The sequence below is a fragment of the Asparagus officinalis genome, chromosome 4 (genome assembly GCF_001876935.1).
Source record: "Asparagus officinalis chromosome 4, Aspof.V1, whole genome shotgun sequence".
Classification (NCBI taxonomy): Eukaryota; Viridiplantae; Streptophyta; class Magnoliopsida; order Asparagales; family Asparagaceae; genus Asparagus; species Asparagus officinalis.
Genome location: NC_033797.1, coordinates 113,311,961 through 113,329,502, shown reverse-complemented (window position 1 = coordinate 113,329,502; position 17,542 = coordinate 113,311,961). Strand labels below are relative to the sequence as shown.

The 17,542-nt window shown below is 39.8% G+C and overlaps 2 protein-coding genes and 2 long non-coding RNA genes across 6 annotated transcripts; 2 read left to right on the top strand and 2 right to left on the bottom strand.

The window, feature by feature from the left end:
• On the top strand, positions 5,970–6,440 carry LOC109836095. Of its 2 annotated transcripts, none has more exons than XR_002245826.1 (2): positions 5,970–6,105; positions 6,256–6,440. It is a non-coding gene; the product is annotated as an uncharacterized LOC109836095 (long non-coding RNA). The 2 variants fall into 2 exon arrangements; XR_002245825.1 differs by having other exon boundaries at positions 6,218–6,440.
• On the top strand, positions 10,838–12,254 carry LOC109836094. The gene is made up of 2 exons (XR_002245824.1): positions 10,838–11,134; positions 12,126–12,254. It is a non-coding gene; the product is annotated as an uncharacterized LOC109836094 (long non-coding RNA).
• Positions 13,413–17,397, bottom strand: LOC109837981 (protein FAR1-RELATED SEQUENCE 5-like). 2 transcript variants are annotated; one of them, XM_020406383.1, is made up of 5 exons: positions 17,163–17,397; positions 15,449–16,474; positions 14,267–15,367; positions 14,044–14,170; positions 13,413–13,764 (listed from the first exon to the last, which is right to left on the bottom strand). In XM_020406383.1, exons 2-3 carry the CDS (start codon positions 16,449–16,451, stop codon positions 15,345–15,347), a joined length of 1,026 nt encoding a protein of 341 aa, XP_020261972.1. In that variant the 5' UTR covers positions 16,452–16,474; positions 17,163–17,397; the 3' UTR covers positions 13,413–13,764; positions 14,044–14,170; positions 14,267–15,344. The 2 variants fall into 2 exon arrangements, with proteins under 2 accessions (XP_020261972.1, XP_020261971.1); XM_020406382.1 differs by having other exon boundaries at positions 14,267–16,474.
• Positions 14,457–15,116, bottom strand: LOC109839177 (protein FAR1-RELATED SEQUENCE 1-like). Its single transcript, XM_020407608.1, has 2 exons — positions 14,714–15,116; positions 14,457–14,617 (listed from the first exon to the last, which is right to left on the bottom strand). Exons 1-2 carry the CDS (start codon positions 15,114–15,116, stop codon positions 14,457–14,459), a joined length of 564 nt encoding a protein of 187 aa, XP_020263197.1.

Below are 17,542 nucleotides of genomic sequence, written 5' to 3'. Positions count from 1 at the left end.
GATATGCACCGTTTGAGTAGACTGTGTCTATCACAAACGGTCCTTCCCATTTGGATTCAAATTTACCTTTCTTCTTGGAGTTGAGGATTATCGGTCGGCGAGCAGCGAGGACCAGATCTCCTTCCTTGAAGCTTCTCTGTCGGACTCTTTTGTTAAAAGCCCTAGATATTCTGGCTTGATAAAACTCAATGTGTTGTTGAGCTTCCAAGCGCTTTTCATCCAACATTTCGAGTTCTTCGAGACGTTTCTGATGTTGTTCTTCTGTCGTCATCTCGGTTGCGAGAGCGATCAGAAGGGATGGGATTTGGATTTCCAATGGTAGCATAGCTTCACATCTGTATACCAACGAATATGGGGTGGCCCCTGTAGGTGTGCGTATGGTGGTGTGATAAGCCCAGAGTACTTCACCGAGTTTATCATCCCAGTCTCGTTTATTGGTCTTCACGAGCTTTGACAGGATCTTAATGATCGTCTTGTTAAACGCCTCAGCTAATCCATTCGCAGCGGGATAATAAGCTGTTGACGAAACATCTTGAATTTTGAACTTGTCACAAAACCTGACGAAGGCGTCGCTTATGAACTGTGGACCGTTGTCATGAATGATCCGTCTTGGCACGCCATGTCGGTATATAACATAATGTTTGATAAAATTGATGACGTTGTTCGTCTTCACTTCTCTAAGCGGAATTGCTTCAGCCCACTTTGAAAAGTAATCCGTGATTACGAGAATGAATCGATCACCTTTGACTGAAGGGGAAAAAATAGGACCGACAATGTCCATACCCCATGTCTCGAACGGCCAAGACGTGGTTGACGTGTGTAAACGCTCTGGTGGTTGGTGCATATAATTTGCATGTATTTGACAAGCATGACACTCTCGGGCGTATTCGATTGCGTCACGAACCATTGTTGGCCAAAAATATCCCATTCTCCTGATGCGATCATACAGTTTGGGACCGGGCTGATGTGCACCACATGTCTCGAACGGCCAAGACGTGGTTGACGTGTGTAAACTTCTTCTGCTTCTTTGTTCTAAAGGCATCAGAGTAACAAACCATCGTACCCTCTACGATATAATGTATGGGTCTCAGTATTATAGAAGAATCTTGGTGCTCTTCGGCGGATTGATTCCCTTTCTTTTACATCCTCTGGCAAAATACCATATTGGACGTAGTCAATGATAGGAAAACGCCAATCTCGGGACCTTGGCGTTTATGTTTCTATCATCTTCTTCTTCAATATCCATATCATATATGGGTATGCAGAGTTGATGCGTCCTTACTGTGACTAACAGCTCAGTTTCGGGAGACTGCGCAAGTGATACCGCTAGTGCTGCCGGTGCATCCGCATAAGCGTTCTGGAGACGAGGGTCATCATTCACCATTTTCATTCCAACTTTGGTGATGCGTTCTGGTTCAAACCATGTTGTGGGCACTGATCCAAAGCTGATTGATACTGCATTTGCTCCAACATTCTTGGACGGCTTCGGGGTTATGACGCCTAGATCAATTAACACCTGGATTTTGTCCTTGAGATGGTAGCATGACTTTGTAGGGTGATGGACCGCTCTATGGTATGCGCAATACTTCGGATCCGTCACTTTGCTAGCCCCTTCTTGATCCACAATCGGCGGCAGCTGGATTTTGTTATTTTCTAGCAGGTACTTAAAGATGTCGGGAACTTCGTCATCTTTGAAGGAGTACACTTTAGGAAACCTTGGCTCCGAAGATTTCGAAGGAGTACACTTTAGGAAACCTTGGCTCCGAAGATTTCTGCTTCTGAGGCCGTTGTTGCCATTGCGAACGAGATGGTTGTGGTGCTTTTTGCTGTGGCTGTTGCTGAGGTTGCAATTGGAAAGTTTGATTAGCATCAACTGCATTAGCATGTGCCTTACCTTTCCCTCGTGGGACAAAATTCTGTTGCGGAGCATTCGTCGCCTGTTGGCCTCTTTCCGCCTTCTTCCTTCTGAGGAATCACTCGGCTTGCTCTCCTCGGACCTTCAAATCCTTCCATGTTTTGGATGGAGCTGTCCCCATTGCTTCCAACACGTCCAATGCTTGGTTGTTATGGCAAGTCTGGAGAATGAACTCCTCAGTGATCGGGTCCTGACAATTCATCGCCTTGTTCCGGAACCTTTTGACGAATGTATCAAACAATTCCCCGTCTTTTTGTTTCTCGTCAAGCAACGACCCGATGGATATCTCGATGTCGTCGTCGAAGAAATTGGTGAGGAATTTAGTCTCCATGTCGTCCCAGCTATTCACACTTCCTGGCTTGAACGAAGGACCGTACCATCAGAGGCTCATTGCCAGAGATAACCCCTAGGTGTGATTTGAAGTAAATCAAATGCTGAGTGGGTGAACCCATCCCATTAAACGGCGTGAAGTTAATTAGATTGAACTTCGCCGGATACGGGATTGATTCCCATTCTCTTGGGTATGGACAAGGAATGCCCGTCTTCTTCATCTCTTGAGCGGAAATCAACGTATTGATTTTGCTCTCGAGGTTTTTGATCTTCAAACTTTCACCTGTGTTTTCGCTAGAATTCTCGTTACCACCCCCTGTGTTGACAGGAGGATGATTGGCATTATGAGCTTCATTCGCATTTGTGTCCTCATCTTCCTGATTAACCTGGTTACGACGACTTGGTTTGCCTTGCTGGTTTGTCAGTGCTTGGATTTGTTGGTCATGCATTTCTCTTATATTCTGCATGGCCATCTGCATTTCAAACCTAATGCTTGGATTTGTTGGTCATGCATTTCTCTCATGTTCTGCATGGCCATCTGTATTTCGAACCTGAAGCTCTCCTGTTGTTTAGCCATGGCTTCTTCGAGCATCTTGGCCACTTGTTACGCACTTATCATAAGTGCCTCGCGGGGTTGTCCCTCGTTGGATACCGTATTATCTGATGCGACCGCAGAGCCGGCATCCGATTCTTCATCTTCTGAAGGTAACCTTGTCCGAATCCTACCATAGGTTGCTCGTATGATGGCTCCAGACTGCAGACGTGTTATACGCCGGGATGCTTCTGGAATCGACTTGGGATTATCCCGTGTCGATGTCCCTTTGCTGGTCATATTAGTGGTGACCCTCGGAAATTCTCCGTCTTCAACCACCGCTCTCCTTCGTCGGAAACGTCTATGCCTTGGTTTTGGCGTTTCGGTACTGAGTCTTTCGAAAACCAAAATTCTCTCGGGGACTGTATTGGTGCAGTTGCACTCCGACAATACTGCCCGAATGAGTTTGGAACAGGGGCATTGAGTCTTTAGTTCTCGAGGACTCCTTTTCCTGGTTTTACTCATACCCTCAACACGATAGTACAACTCATCGGTTTGAAGGTCGGAGTAACCTATCGTGTGTTGGCACGACTTCTCAGGTATAACGCTATCGTCATTAGACGATAATGTTTCCTTCTGAGTGTGAACTGTCTTCCTTGGGCTTTCAAGAGTCACGCGCCTCGAAACATGCCTTTGTGGGCGTGAGTTCTCAGCGGGCTCCTGGACTTCAATGCGCAAATTGGTGCGCTTAGCTGCCCTGATCTCTTTGTCATGTTGAGGGTGGCGGCGACCCCCAGCATGTTGAGTCGTTCGGGGCTTCTTTATCGGGCCCAAACGTTCTTGAACTGGAGCTTTGCATCGTCCATCAGGAAGTGGACCAAGGCGCTCCAAAACTGACTTCTTTCTTCGGGATGATTCTGCGTGATCTCCCGGAGTAGCTATGGGAATTATCGGTGATTTAGGTTGGTTCGCCGGAGCTTGAACTTTTGCTGAAGGCTGCAAAGGTTGCTCTTTAGTCTGAATCGCCGCTTTAGATTTCGGCCTCCAGACTTGGCGGGTTGGTGGCGGCTTTTTGGCCACTTCCTTCTGCAGTCTTCTGCGGGCTTCTTGGACTTGAGCCCGTGCTTGCGCTGACAGTGCGCGGAGCTTGCGAATACGCTCATCAAGTGTTGAACAATTCCGTTTGACACGGATCCATTCATTCGTTGGCGGCTTGGAGGAGCTGTCATTCATTGTTTGTTGAGGCTGTTTGCCTCTCCTGTTCTTTAGATCCGCGTTATAGCGGACTCCGTCAGTGGACTCTATCGCCTTTGCGAGTTGCCGCGCCAAGCGTTGACGTCACCTCTGGCGGGCTCTCTTTGAGAGAGTCACTACACCTTCAACGGCGGAGACATTGGCGAGAACAGATTTGACCTGCTTAGAGGTCGGTGGAGCTTCACCCGAAGCAACTTCGGCATCAATTGGGGTGAGATCTTCGTTGGCATTCTGTACTTCTTCATACCAACGAACTTTTCTCCTGGAGGAGAACTTCTTGGACTTGCGGGGGGAGGTGGATCCGGACGAGGATGACAGATACTCCTCGAACTTTTGTTGGTCGAATTCATACTCGACCTCCTCCTCGACCGGGATTGAGATCCGCGGCTACGACGCAACGATCTCGGCAGCGAGATCGGTGGCTCCCACTGTGGTTGCCAGATTGTTCGCGGGGAAAATTGCTTTCATTGATTTCATTGTTCTCTTCAGCAACAGTTTTTCAGTTACAAAAGATCCGGTCTTTTTATAAGATCCGGTTACAACAAAATCAAAGAAAAAAGAAAAATTACAACTCTCCTTTTCTCGAACAAATCGCAAGATCCTGTTTTGTGGTCTCTTGCTTGTGTGGGTTCTTAGCCTGCGCCGGGGTTAATCCGTGGACCACCGCGCGATCTTGATCCGGTCGGATCTACACGGTATGACTGGTGTTATTCCACGAAGGAAATAACAGCCGGGGGTACTATTTCACCAAGGAAATAATAGCCTTTAGTAATCGAAATCGACCAAGCGAAATCGATACTCTTCTCGGGATCAAAAACCAAGTTTTGATCCGGAGGATAACCATGTAGATCTCAGATCTGATCTCTCTCTCGAACTCCTGCCTTATCTGACGTGGATGATCACCAAGAACCAGATCTGAAAAGCCAAGTCTTCAAAGCTCCAAAACTCCGAAGTTCAGTTCTCAATCCAGCAGAGTTTCGCCTCAAAAAGTTTCAACCTTCAAACAATGAGCCACTAAGCCTATTTATAAGCATTTAGAACCAGATCTGGGCTCAGATCTGGGCCCAGATCTGGGCTTGGCCCAGGTGGATCGGCCACCTAGGTGGCTCGGCCACCGAGCTCGGCCCCCGAGCCACCAGGAGGTGGCTCGGCCGGCCACCTAGGTGGCTTGGCCATGGCCGAGCCACCCCTAGGTGGCTCGGTTTTGGCCGAGCCCTCCAGGTGTTTGCCGTTTTGTCGTTTTTTCAGTTTCGCGATTTATCCAAACTCTGATTGTTGATCTGGACTCTGATTTGGCAGTCCGGATCCTGATTTGGTAGTAAGTCCGCTTCAGTGTTGTGGTCTAACGATCCTGCTTGGATATATCGCCTGATGGTTCGTTGGTTTGTCGAATCACCGTGCCGAGCTGTGTTAAGGGACCTATAAGCAGTTTTATACGCCTACAGGGTTGGCAACATTGTATTTAGAAGAAACATCACCAGCTGTGAAGAGAAGATTAATTTATTGAAATCTTGGGCTTTAAGAGCAAAATTCAATAATGTGCTCGAGCTTGCATTTGATTCAGAAGAGAAGCTGCAACAACTTGATGACGTGCTAACAAATTTCATGGAATCACTTGAAGAAGAAGTTGGAGAAACTCAAGATCAAATTATGGATATTTCATGGAATCACTTGAAGAAGAAGTTGGAGAAACTCAAGATCAAATTATGGATATTCCTCAACCTTCCACACCCATTTCACATACAATAGAGAACATTCCTCAGATAACAGTTCGTGATCCTGATAGACCTGCAAGGACTAAAGGTCGTCCACGCAATTCTACTAGAATCCATTCAGGTTTAGAACAGGCACAAGAAAAGAAAGAAAGGAAGAAACGCATATGTAGCAGATGTGGTGAACTCGGGCATTATAGAACTAGTTGTATTTCTATTCAGTTTTAGCCCTATATAAGTTTATGAAACTTGATAGCACAAAGTCATATCTCATGATTAATTTGTCATATAATTTGCAGCTAAACATATGCTCGGGTGGTGGATGTATTGGTTTGTTCAAAAAGTCATATCTCATGATTAATGTACGTATGATTGCTTGCATTTTTGTGTATCAATCTTTAACAGCACTTTATTTACTCTGTTTTTAACTTTTAACAAACGATTTATTTGCTTGTGCATGTGTTTCTCTTACAGCGCTACCACTAACACAGGAACAAGCACAAGCAGCTCAGGTTCATCCACAACTGTTGCTGATTGTCTTGTAGCTGCTGATGTATTACTACATTTTATGTATTAAGACTGATTGTGTTAAGACTGATTGTGTCTTGTAGCTGCTGATGTGTTAAGACTAATGTATTAAGACCGATGTATGTGTGTGTGTTATTGGTTAATTGATATGGATTGTTGTCTTGTAGTCCACAACTCTGTCTTGTAGCTGCTAAATATTGCATTGAGAAACAACATTTTTTTATAATGTGAGGGCAAGCCTAACATTTCAAGGAAGATCCAAGTCTGATTAAAAATAACAGGGTTGCAATTTCTAGCTCTATTTGCCAACAACCTATCCGCTACGGCGCATTGCCTCAATATAAATGTGATGAATGAAAAAAAATACAAGTCAGATGATAAATTAATGGCCTCCTTCCGCAAGGAATGATATTGCCATTGAGAGGGAGAGGAACCCATAATCAGACTAACAAAAACAACGGAATCAACTTCAATACCAATTTGAACCATTACCAAAACTATCTGATCTCTTGCTGCCACCACATCACCTTCTCTACCTCGGATCACTATATATCCCTGCATCACAGGAGCTAGTATTCTGCAGCGCAGCACCATCCGTGTTGAGCTTATAATCTAACCGACCTTTTGCATATTTAACAAGCACAACTTTTGTTATAAATTCGAGTTAGATTCACTTTCCAGAAAACATGATTTGTAGTTCAAAGGCTGTTTGAGCTGAGGCATTTATTTGAGAGTTGTTGACCAAAGTGTTGATTGATAGAGAAACACGTATAAAGCTCAGTAACAGGGAAGAAAACATGAATGTAACAAATAATTGCACAAAGCTCATAGCAGCCCATAACTCAGTAACAGCCATCTTACTGAATACAAGCTGGAGAAAACATGATTTGTAGTTCAAAGGCTTTATCCACAACTCAGTAACAGCCATCTTACTGAATGGCTTCGGGACTGCAGGAAAGGCTTGGACCTTACAGAAGTAGGGGTCTTATGAGCATTTCTTATCTAATTTAAAATCTCAAAAATTTATCTTATACAAACAATATGACATAAGTTCTCACAATCACATAAGTTCTCACAAGATACATAAGTTCTCACAATCTCACAATCACATAAGTTACTCGATACATAAGTTCTCACAATCACATATTTTTTACAAGAGAGAAAAAAATAAATACGACAACGATACATATTACAAACACTAATATTGTAAACACTGAACCTAATGCAAAAGCATAGATGGGGGAAATAGTAGTTCTTGAGCTCGATGCAGAATCAGGTGTCGGGACATAAAAAGGTGTTTGGACATGCCCTTGAGTTGGATGCTGAATCACAAGCGATGTTGTGCTTATCCCATTCAACCAAAGCCTCTTCGTACGTTGCATACCCTTTATATGCGGCATTTGGGAATTTATCAACTTGCATTTTACAGTCCTCCCAATTATTAAAAATTCCACATCGTCGACCTCTCTTCACAATGTAAAAACTCTTTCTTGCCATGGAACACCTAAAAAATTATGGTTTGAAGCAAAATCACAGTAAAAACTCTCTTAATTTCTTTGTGGAATTAAGAGAAATTATAAGTCCAAATTCGAGAAGTAATTGCTACCACTGAGGGAAGAATAAAATCACATCCATTTGATTTTGCATGACTCTGGAAATAGCTACAATCACAAGATGTAATTGTGTTTTTTGTTCTATGTATATTAAACATGCAGTAGCATATACTTTATGAATATGCAAAATTAAACCTGGTAAAATTAAAGCACAATACTGGTAAGCCCAAAACTGAAGCTTCCATGACTTCCTAAAATTTGCAAAAGTAGCCCAATACTGGTAAGCCCAACCTCTTCGTTCTATTATGTTATCATAGTTAAAGACCAAGAAGCAAGCAAACAAATTGAACAAATAGAAACCTATGATCTTTTTATTAAATACTGAAATCTCAAGCTAACTACACTTTCTACATGACCAATAGGGTTTAAACAATCAAAGTAAACCCAGAACACAAAATTCGACCGTTTCCTGATATAAATATATAAACTCGAGAAGCAAAAGGGACAAATAGACTGCAATTGAACGAAGATTAGAATCATATTTAAGTGCATCACACCTAATTGCTATCGTCTAGTAACCAAAACCTACACTTGAATTCACAAGGTTCAGAAACAAATGTAAACCCCATATCAGAAAATCCAAACTTTTATAAGACTGAAATTTAAATAAAATAAAATAAAAACTTACAAGAGGGCGGCGGTATGCCGTCGGTGCAGGGGGCGAAGATAGGGCGGTTGGTGGCGTGTTAGTGCAGAGAGGGTGCGGTGGTCGCTGTCGGTTACAGGGGGGCGAGACTAGGCGGCGATAATCGCGTCGGCTGCGAGAGAGGCAGCGGTGATGCGTCAGCTGCAGCATGGGGAGAGATGAGGGCTGCCACAAGGAGCGGCGGCGGTTGCTCGAGTCGGAGAGGGAATTGGGGACGAGAGAGGGAACTCACGTGAGAGAGATTTGAGATCTGGGATTTTGAGGAGATTTGGAAGAGAGAGGAGCTCACGATGGGATTTGGGGAAATAATGATTTTTGGTCACGAGAATCTATTTGTGCGGGCGGGTGTATTTTTTTCATTTAACTCCCTGCAGCGGGACAATGTATGTGAGTTCCAGTCACATACAGTTTTCTCTTCTCTCTCTTCTCTTCTCTCTCTGTCTTCTATATATATATATATTTAATGTGGTGGTGTGTGTGTGTATGTGTGTGTATTATATATATATATATATATATATAATATATATATATATATATTAATATATATATATATTTATATTATATTTTATTTTATTATTTATTAATGGGTATCCTATGCAAGGATAACCCATTAATTAATATATTATATATATATATATATTATATATATATATACATGTATATACATGTATATAGATGTACATGTATATATATATATAGATCATTTCTTATACGCACTAATGCGTACGCACACAGCCCGTTTTAGCGAATGAAGGTTTTTTTTAAAAAAAAATCCTCCGACAAATGAGTACGAGCTCATGACCGTGCTTGGGGATTGAAAGCGAGGGTTTTTTTGAAAAAAGTCAACGAAAGCACTGTAAAATCATTCTCGTGACCTCTCTCTTGCTGGAATAGTAATAATAATTTGCCCTTGAACATCCAATACAAATTATGTAATAATATTGTGATGTTAATAAATTTAATTGTTGCACATAATTTGGTTATTATTTATATAATTTTTATATATATCCTTAGAAGTTATTTTTGTTAGATCATGCATTGTGATGGTCACTTGCTTGGAGATATGATCTAACTTAGAAATTTCTTAAATTTGTGCTTAACCTATAACTAGTAAAGGATAACTTTGTTATAACAGGTTATTATGCATGACACCGATATATGAGATATGGTGGTGGGTCTCAACCATCGAGAATGGAGATTCTCCGGGTGTATGTCATAAGCACGCATTATGATGTGTGTAGCACTAGATCGTATTTGAATTCTCTAGGATGAGTCACCTAAGAGATAGAGAGTTCAAATTGTTACATGGTCCCTTTGACTTGATGATATTATCATTTTCGATTTGATAATTTAGTATGCTTTGATGTGATGGTTAAGCTTGTTTAGCAAGCGCTACACAACCTGAAACATTGGGTTGCTAAATTTCATTTAGGAAAATGATGGATGTCTAGATAGGATCCAGTATGCTCATTATGATGAGTTAATTTATTATGCATTCCCATGAAGCTATTAAATTCCTGCCGGCAGGTAGCTTTGAAAATATTTTTACAAAATTTATTTTCTTATAAAAAATAAAATATTTTGATGTTTCAAAATAATTTTTATTTATGTTCATGGGAATTGCAAATTTAGACATGAGCAAATAGGTGAGTTGTCCTACTTAAAAGAGTTGCCTAGAATAAATGATACTGGAAGGGATTGAATGTAAGATATTATTTATTAATAATTAATCCCATATTATGGAAGAGCTTTTATGAACAATTGGTCGGATAGGGATTTGATTGTTAAATTAAAATTATTAATTTGATTAATAATTGGTTCTCGATATGGGACCCAATTGGTCTCACTAATGTCATTAGAAGAGGTATACATGCAATGCAATTCTATTTCTATCCTTAATTGTTATGGATAAAGTTTTTGAATAAATCTATTTCTATCCTTAATTGTTATGGATAAAGTTTTTGAATAAATCTATTTCTATCCTTAATTGTTATGGATAAAGTTTTTGAACAAATCTATTCTATCCTTAATTGTTATGGATAGAGTTCTAGATAATTATGAATTGTTTAAAGTTAAAATCTCTAAGACTAGTGTAATCCTATAAATAGGGTTCATATGTAGCCTTATGAGAGGTTAAGAGAAGAGATTCAAAATCTTATGAAGATAATATGAAGAAATAGATTTTTGAGAACCTATCTCTCAGTATTGCTCCTCTACGGTGACGGGTGGATTTCAATTGGAGGCTTTTTCTCTTGAGGAAGCTATTTTGGATTGATCTCGGGACAGATCATTGTAGAAATTCGGAAAGCGTTTCAGGTATTCTTCTAATATTTAATTAATTTTGATTAATAGTCATGATATGCTTTTTCCGCTGCGTTGTATGTCATGATTCCAACATCTCTCTCTTCCCTTTCCCCCAAAATCAAATCCCCATCACCGACTTCTTCCACCAAATCCATCCTCATCACCGGCCCCGACTTCGGACAACCCCATCACTGTCGGCTGCGACATCTCCATCACCGGATCTCCACGTGCCCATTTCTCCTCCTCTATCAAGCCACCGACCTCCCCCAACTCCGGCGACCGTGAGATCACCCAACTCAGGTACGAATCTCTCTCTCTCTCCCGAGATCCCCCATCACTGACCTGCTTGGTTGCCAATTTTTTAGGGCTGCTGTAATACTTTTTTGGTTGCTGGGTTGTAGCTAGTGCACGTTTTTTAAACAACACTGATTTGTTAAATTGCATTTGGTATAAATTCTTTTTTTTTAATTTAAGAAACGCATTGCCTGTCCAGAAAAATTCAATTTGTATTGGAACAGCATATTTACGTCAAAATCAAGAAACCAAGTAAATCTTGGGTCCATTCTCTGTTATCTCGGTGCTTTTTAATTTTTTGGGTGAAAGTAGGAGCAAGGAAGCTGGATTAGTCCTTCGTTGCTGGTGATTGGTAACTGAACTTGTTGTATAAACTTGATCGTTGATGTTAATTTTGTCTTGGGTTTGAATCACGTTGCTGTGGATTGCGGCCTAAATCCTGAACCAAAAGTTTTCATCTTTAATCCTTGAATTGTCTCTATGTTATCAGGGGCTCATATGCAAGTATCGAAGACGGAGGGACTAGTATCCAAAAACCCCTTAAGAAATATGAATGTAACTAGCCTATCCTATCTGCATTTGGATACTTGAATATATGAATTGGTCAACTTGTTGAAATTATTTTGACGTTAGAATAGTGAATATAAGATAAATTTTGACGATCCGATGCTTTAACTTTAGCTTTCTAGATATGTCAAACACATTGATGAACACAATGTTCACGACTTTGGTTTATTTATACAAATTTGGTATCATATGAACCTTGCTGGATACTACATCAGTTGATTATACAACTTGTTGAAATTTCTAGATATGTCAAACACATTGATGAACTCTTATTTGAGAAACTTTGGTTTATTTATACAAATTTCGTATCAATTGTTGAACTTTAGCTTTCTAGATATGTCGTAGTAGACAAAATAATTTTTTTTAACTTTGATTGCTAACTGATCATATGTAAAAATTTTGTTTACCCTCCAATTTGGGGTATTTTCAGGTTATCCATGGCTAGAAAAAGTTTTATGTTGTGAAGAGAGGTCGACGATGTGGTATTTTTTATAATTGGGAAGAATGCAAATCTCAGGTAGATAAGTTCCCAAATGCCTCCTACAAAGGGTATGCAACGTATGAAGAGGCTTTGATTGAATGGGAGAAGCACACACTCACTCTTGATCCTGTATCCAGCTCGAGGCATGTCCAAACATCTGATTATGCTCAAGAAGAAAGATATCCAGTGAGGCATAATCTGGATGAGGACAAGAAAAAACTTAGGGAAACTTCTATTTTCTCTATCTATGCTTTTGTATTAGGTTCATTGTTTACAGTATTAGTGTTTCTAGCATGTATCGTTGCGGTATTTGTTGGTTTCTCCATTGCAAAAAACATGTGATGTAATTTGTGGCTGAGCTTGCATTGGTTGGATAATTCATTGCGTACTAAACAAGCTAATTGCTCAATATCTATGATCATGCCTTGTGGTTGCACGAGATTGTAATTCATTGCGTACTAAACAAGCTAATTGCTCAATGTTCAAGATTGTAATTCGTTGTTAATCTTTTATTGACTACAACATTCTGGAGAGGATTGGACCGGTGATTGTGCTGTTTATTCTTATAATGCTGGTATATGCAGATTTTTATTTTATTAAAAAAAGAATCTTTGAGTTCGTAAAGTTTGGAGTGGTAGTTCGATTTCGGTTTATTTTGCAACTTGTAGGTTCTCTACGTAGATGGCCAAAGGATGGGTCATTTGATGTTGCTCTTAAAGTTCTAGAGTCTGAAGTTTTTACCATTTCTCCAATCAAGGACAAATTTCACATATATATTTCTTGTTGAATGCTGAACAAATATATTTTTTGTTGTTTTACACAAGGACAAATTTCACAAAACCGTCTAAATTTCGGCATTATTTCCTGAAGGCTCTCATTCATTGTTTGATGCAGAGTTACAACCAAACAATTCAGTTTGCACCCATTGGACTCGTAAAAATGTACAATTCAGGGGGAGCAGTCAAAGCCGTTGAGCTCTCAGGTGAAGGTAACTGCCATCTGCGCATCGAAGGGAGAGGGCCAGGTCTCTTTGGTGCTTAATTATACAAAATCTTACAATCTCCGACGACGCAGCTGTAGCTTTCACCCTCACCCACTTGCAATAAACTAGTAAAATCATCCAACAACCTAGAGCGTGCACATAATAGGTGAACATACTAAGTTAAATGTGCTCAATAAATCCACGTAAAAGTCCCACACATTGCCAGCATCAAATATACCAGGGGGAGAACATAATAGGCAATCATCCAACAATCAGTAAATCCACGTACAAGTCCCACTCATTACCCAACATACTAAGTTACAATATACATCTCTCCCAGCTACACAAGTCCAACACATAAGTTAAATGTGCTCAGTACCCATTACAATACATAACAACTACTAAGTTAAAAGTGCAAATACGTCGCTTTCCAAACACGAAAGACCCAAAGTTGTAAAGCCATATACGTCTCATAAACATCAAACATATACATTTGCCAGAAAATCCACGTTGTGATTCAACACTCGCACAAACTGCGTATATGCCCCAATTACTGGTGTAGTTGTTGTAAAGGTGAACTCTGCCAAATCTAACACGAGGATGTCGCTGCATCAGTAGGGTAAGTATCAATGAAGGAGTTATATGCTAGCAAAGGAAATTATAGATCATCATCTTAATTATCAACCTGCAGCCTTTGCTATAGTACACATACAGGAACAATTCATATGTGGCTATTTTTTTTTATGGTCGTCATCATGGTTATATTAGTCTAGCAAATACGGGCAAGAAACGGTAATAATAAATATCAAGCAAATGTAAATTCTTATCTATAAACGGATATTTATTAAACAACGGATGCCTTAAAATCATTATCAACTCTCTTACCTTGAAACTGTGATATCTATACTTTCGCATGTAAAGCCATATACGTCTTCATAGGAGCACATCATCCCCATCTTCACTTGATGACCCATTACCCTCTTGCCAAATTGTATCACCGCATGTAGAAGACCTACATTATAACGAATATATATATATATATACATCAAGGGGGATAATAGAAGGTGAAGAATAAGACAACATAAATAATAAAAGAATTATTACTTACGGATTTGTGAGTGCCGGACAATTTCGCTTATCATGTGATTGGCCTACTTTACCACACCCGTGACAACGTCTATCTTTTTTATTTTTTCTCTAGCCATTGCTTTCTCTTTTCCTCCCTTCAATCTTTTGCTGCACCCTTTTGCTCGTACTTGATCGGGTTCATTGAAACTATTTTGAAAAGTACAAGAATCCTACACACTAGTACCATCATCCATTAAATTACTACTCATTTGATTACTTTTCTCGGTGAAGCTCTTTGCAACCGTGCGACCACTAACCATGTGGCTACTAAAAAATTGGTCGATTTGCTCATTAATGATACGCACTCCATCGGTAAACATCTTCCTCGTTTCTTCACATACAAGGGACTTGTCAACTAATTCCAAAGATGATTGGATAAATTGACTCCGCGTTAAAAGATAAGAATTATCAAGGCTTATCTGCATACCTTTATCATCATCCACTGTCCTCGATTTTGCAGACTTAGTCCACCTCTTTAAGATGTATTTATCAGGCAATATTTCAGCATCAATTTTCATCAAATATGATATAATGTGCGTACATGGAATTCCGACGCTTTCGAACTTTTTACAACTACAAGAAACCAAATCCAAGTCCTTGTCGTAAACAATTTCGCAGACTTTACTTGTTGCGAGCTTCTTTCTTTGAATTTGATACACACTCTGATTGTCAGTTGCCCTAACAAACTGTAACTTGTAGTTAAAGCTGTCACACACTTCAGCCTCAAACTTGTAATAGATCTCATTCGTGTAAATATCAACCATTTTCTCCAAAAAGTTATGATTTATTCTAAGTTTAGGTTTCTCAATTACATCTTTGTGATCGGCCATCAACTCCTCATGTCGTTGGCACACTAATCCCCTGCCAAACTATATCATAAAATCAACCAATGAATTATTAGTCTTGCAACCACTTGTTTCCTTCTAACCCACTTTTCTTAATCAGACTTTCCCATTGTAAATCAAATTCTTCAGGAGTCTCTGATTTCCAAATGCAAGCCGAGAACTCACTTTTATAAATACTATACTTCACTGCATCAATTTTCTCAGAAAACTTCATTAATATATGCCAACTACAATACCTGTCAAAAGAATTAAAAAAAGTGTTAAAAAGAAAGGCTATGTATATAAATATTTTCAATAATATATACAAACTATAATACCTGTGAAAGTATTTGGAAGAACAAGAGGGAATGCCTTAGTCATCACTGGGTCTTGATCGGTAATAATCATCTTCGGGACACCACCAGGCATACTTTCCAAAAATTGATTAAATAACCATACAAAATCATCAACGCTCTCATGATTCAAAAATCCACAAGCAAAAACAATTGTTTGACCATGATTGTTAACCCCCATTATTGGTGCAAATATAAGGCCATAGCGATTAGTGTTATAAGTAGTATCAAAGATTACAACATCACCGAAAAATTTGTAAGCCCGCCTTGATCTTGCATCGGACCAAAAACAACGAGTAATCTTTTGTTCCTCATCGGCCTCAATTTGAAAAGTAAATGAGGAATTCATTCCTTGTTCCAATTTTAAATATTCATAAAACATTTCACCATCATGCCCCTTCAAATCAGCACGGATATCCCTTGCATGATTATACAAATCTCTTTGAGTGCACCCAATATTTTCTATACCTCCAGATTGTACTCCAAGAAAACTGAATTGTTGATGCTGAGGTATATTCACCATGGATAACTGTTTAGTTAGAGACTTTGTTGCGGCTGAAACGTTACGATGGGACCTTAAAAGATGAATCTTTGATGGTGTTGATAGTGGGTGGCTGTGCTCCTCATTAAAAACAGTAACAATGTATTTTCCGGAGTTTGATTTTAAAACTACAATTTTGGCAGTACAATCCTCAGCTAAGCTTCCTCGACGTCTTTTCTTTCCAACATCCGTGATTTTTAGAGATTTTCCTTGTTTAAAACAAACATACTCTTTCCTTCTTATTTCACAACTTCCCGGCTCTTTTTGAGTAGTCCAAGACCTTACACTAAACCCAGCTGCTTTAGCATAAGCATTGTAGAATATCACAACATCATCTATTGTGTCAAATTCCTGCCCCTTTTTTGGCCTCAACTCATCTGAAGGAGTATATATCAAATCATCATCGTCCAAGTTTACTTCATTAGCTTCAGTGCCCAAGTTATCCATTTCTCACAAAAATTGTAATTGATCTATATAAAATGCATATAATATCAAATTTCATAAATTAGGCATAATCTCATCGGAGGAAAAAAGCTTCAGTGCAATCAGTAATTTGACTTTATAAATTTGGATTATTTACATTCCAATACCCTGTAATATCATGAATCTACATGCTAAACAATAACAAGGTACAAAGTGGTGGTCTTGATGCAAACTTTGTCTGTCTAGTGTTGTTTATATTTTCCTGTGATGGATCAAAATCCATGGAAGTGTTGTTTAAAAACGTGCAGTAGCTACAACCCAGCAACCAAACAAGTATTACAGCAGCCCTAAAAATTTGGCAACCAAGCAGGCCTCTAGCTTTATTTACTGGGAGTTGCAAAGTAAATTTTTACAAATTACTGAATACTGATTAATTCTTATATTTGTGGCAAAATCTTTGATGAGGGGGTTCGCAGCTTTCATCCTAACCTCCCAAATCTGTTACTTACGGAATTAAATTTAAAATCTGACTATTTGCCATTTTACCCCATATTTTTTGTTCTAGTTGCTTACAAGATTTTCTAAACTGACTTTATTCCACATTGTTTACTAAATGATTACCATTGCATAGGGAAAAATTACAACCCAACAACCAAAAAAGTATTAAAGCAGCCCTAAAAAATTGGCAACCAAGCAGGTCGGTGATGGGGGATCTCGAGAGAGAGAGATCCGTACCTGAGTTGGGTGATCTCGCGGTCACCGGAGTTAGGGGAGGTCGGTGGCTTGATGGAGGAGGAGAAATGGGCACGTGGAGATTCAGTGATGGAGATGTCGCAGCCGACGGTGATGGGGTTGTCCGAAGTCGGGGCCGGTGACGAGGATGGATTTGGGGGAAGAAGTCGGTGATGGGGATTTGATTTGGGGGAAAGGGAAGAGAGAGAGTGGTCACGAGAATGATTTTACAGTGCTTTCGGTGACTTTTTTCCAAAAAACCCTCACTTTCAATCCCCAAGTACGGTCACGAGCTCGTACTCATTTGTTGGAGGATTTTTTCACAAAAACCCCTTCATTCGCTAAAACGGGCTTTGTGCGTACGCATTAGTGCGTATAAGAAA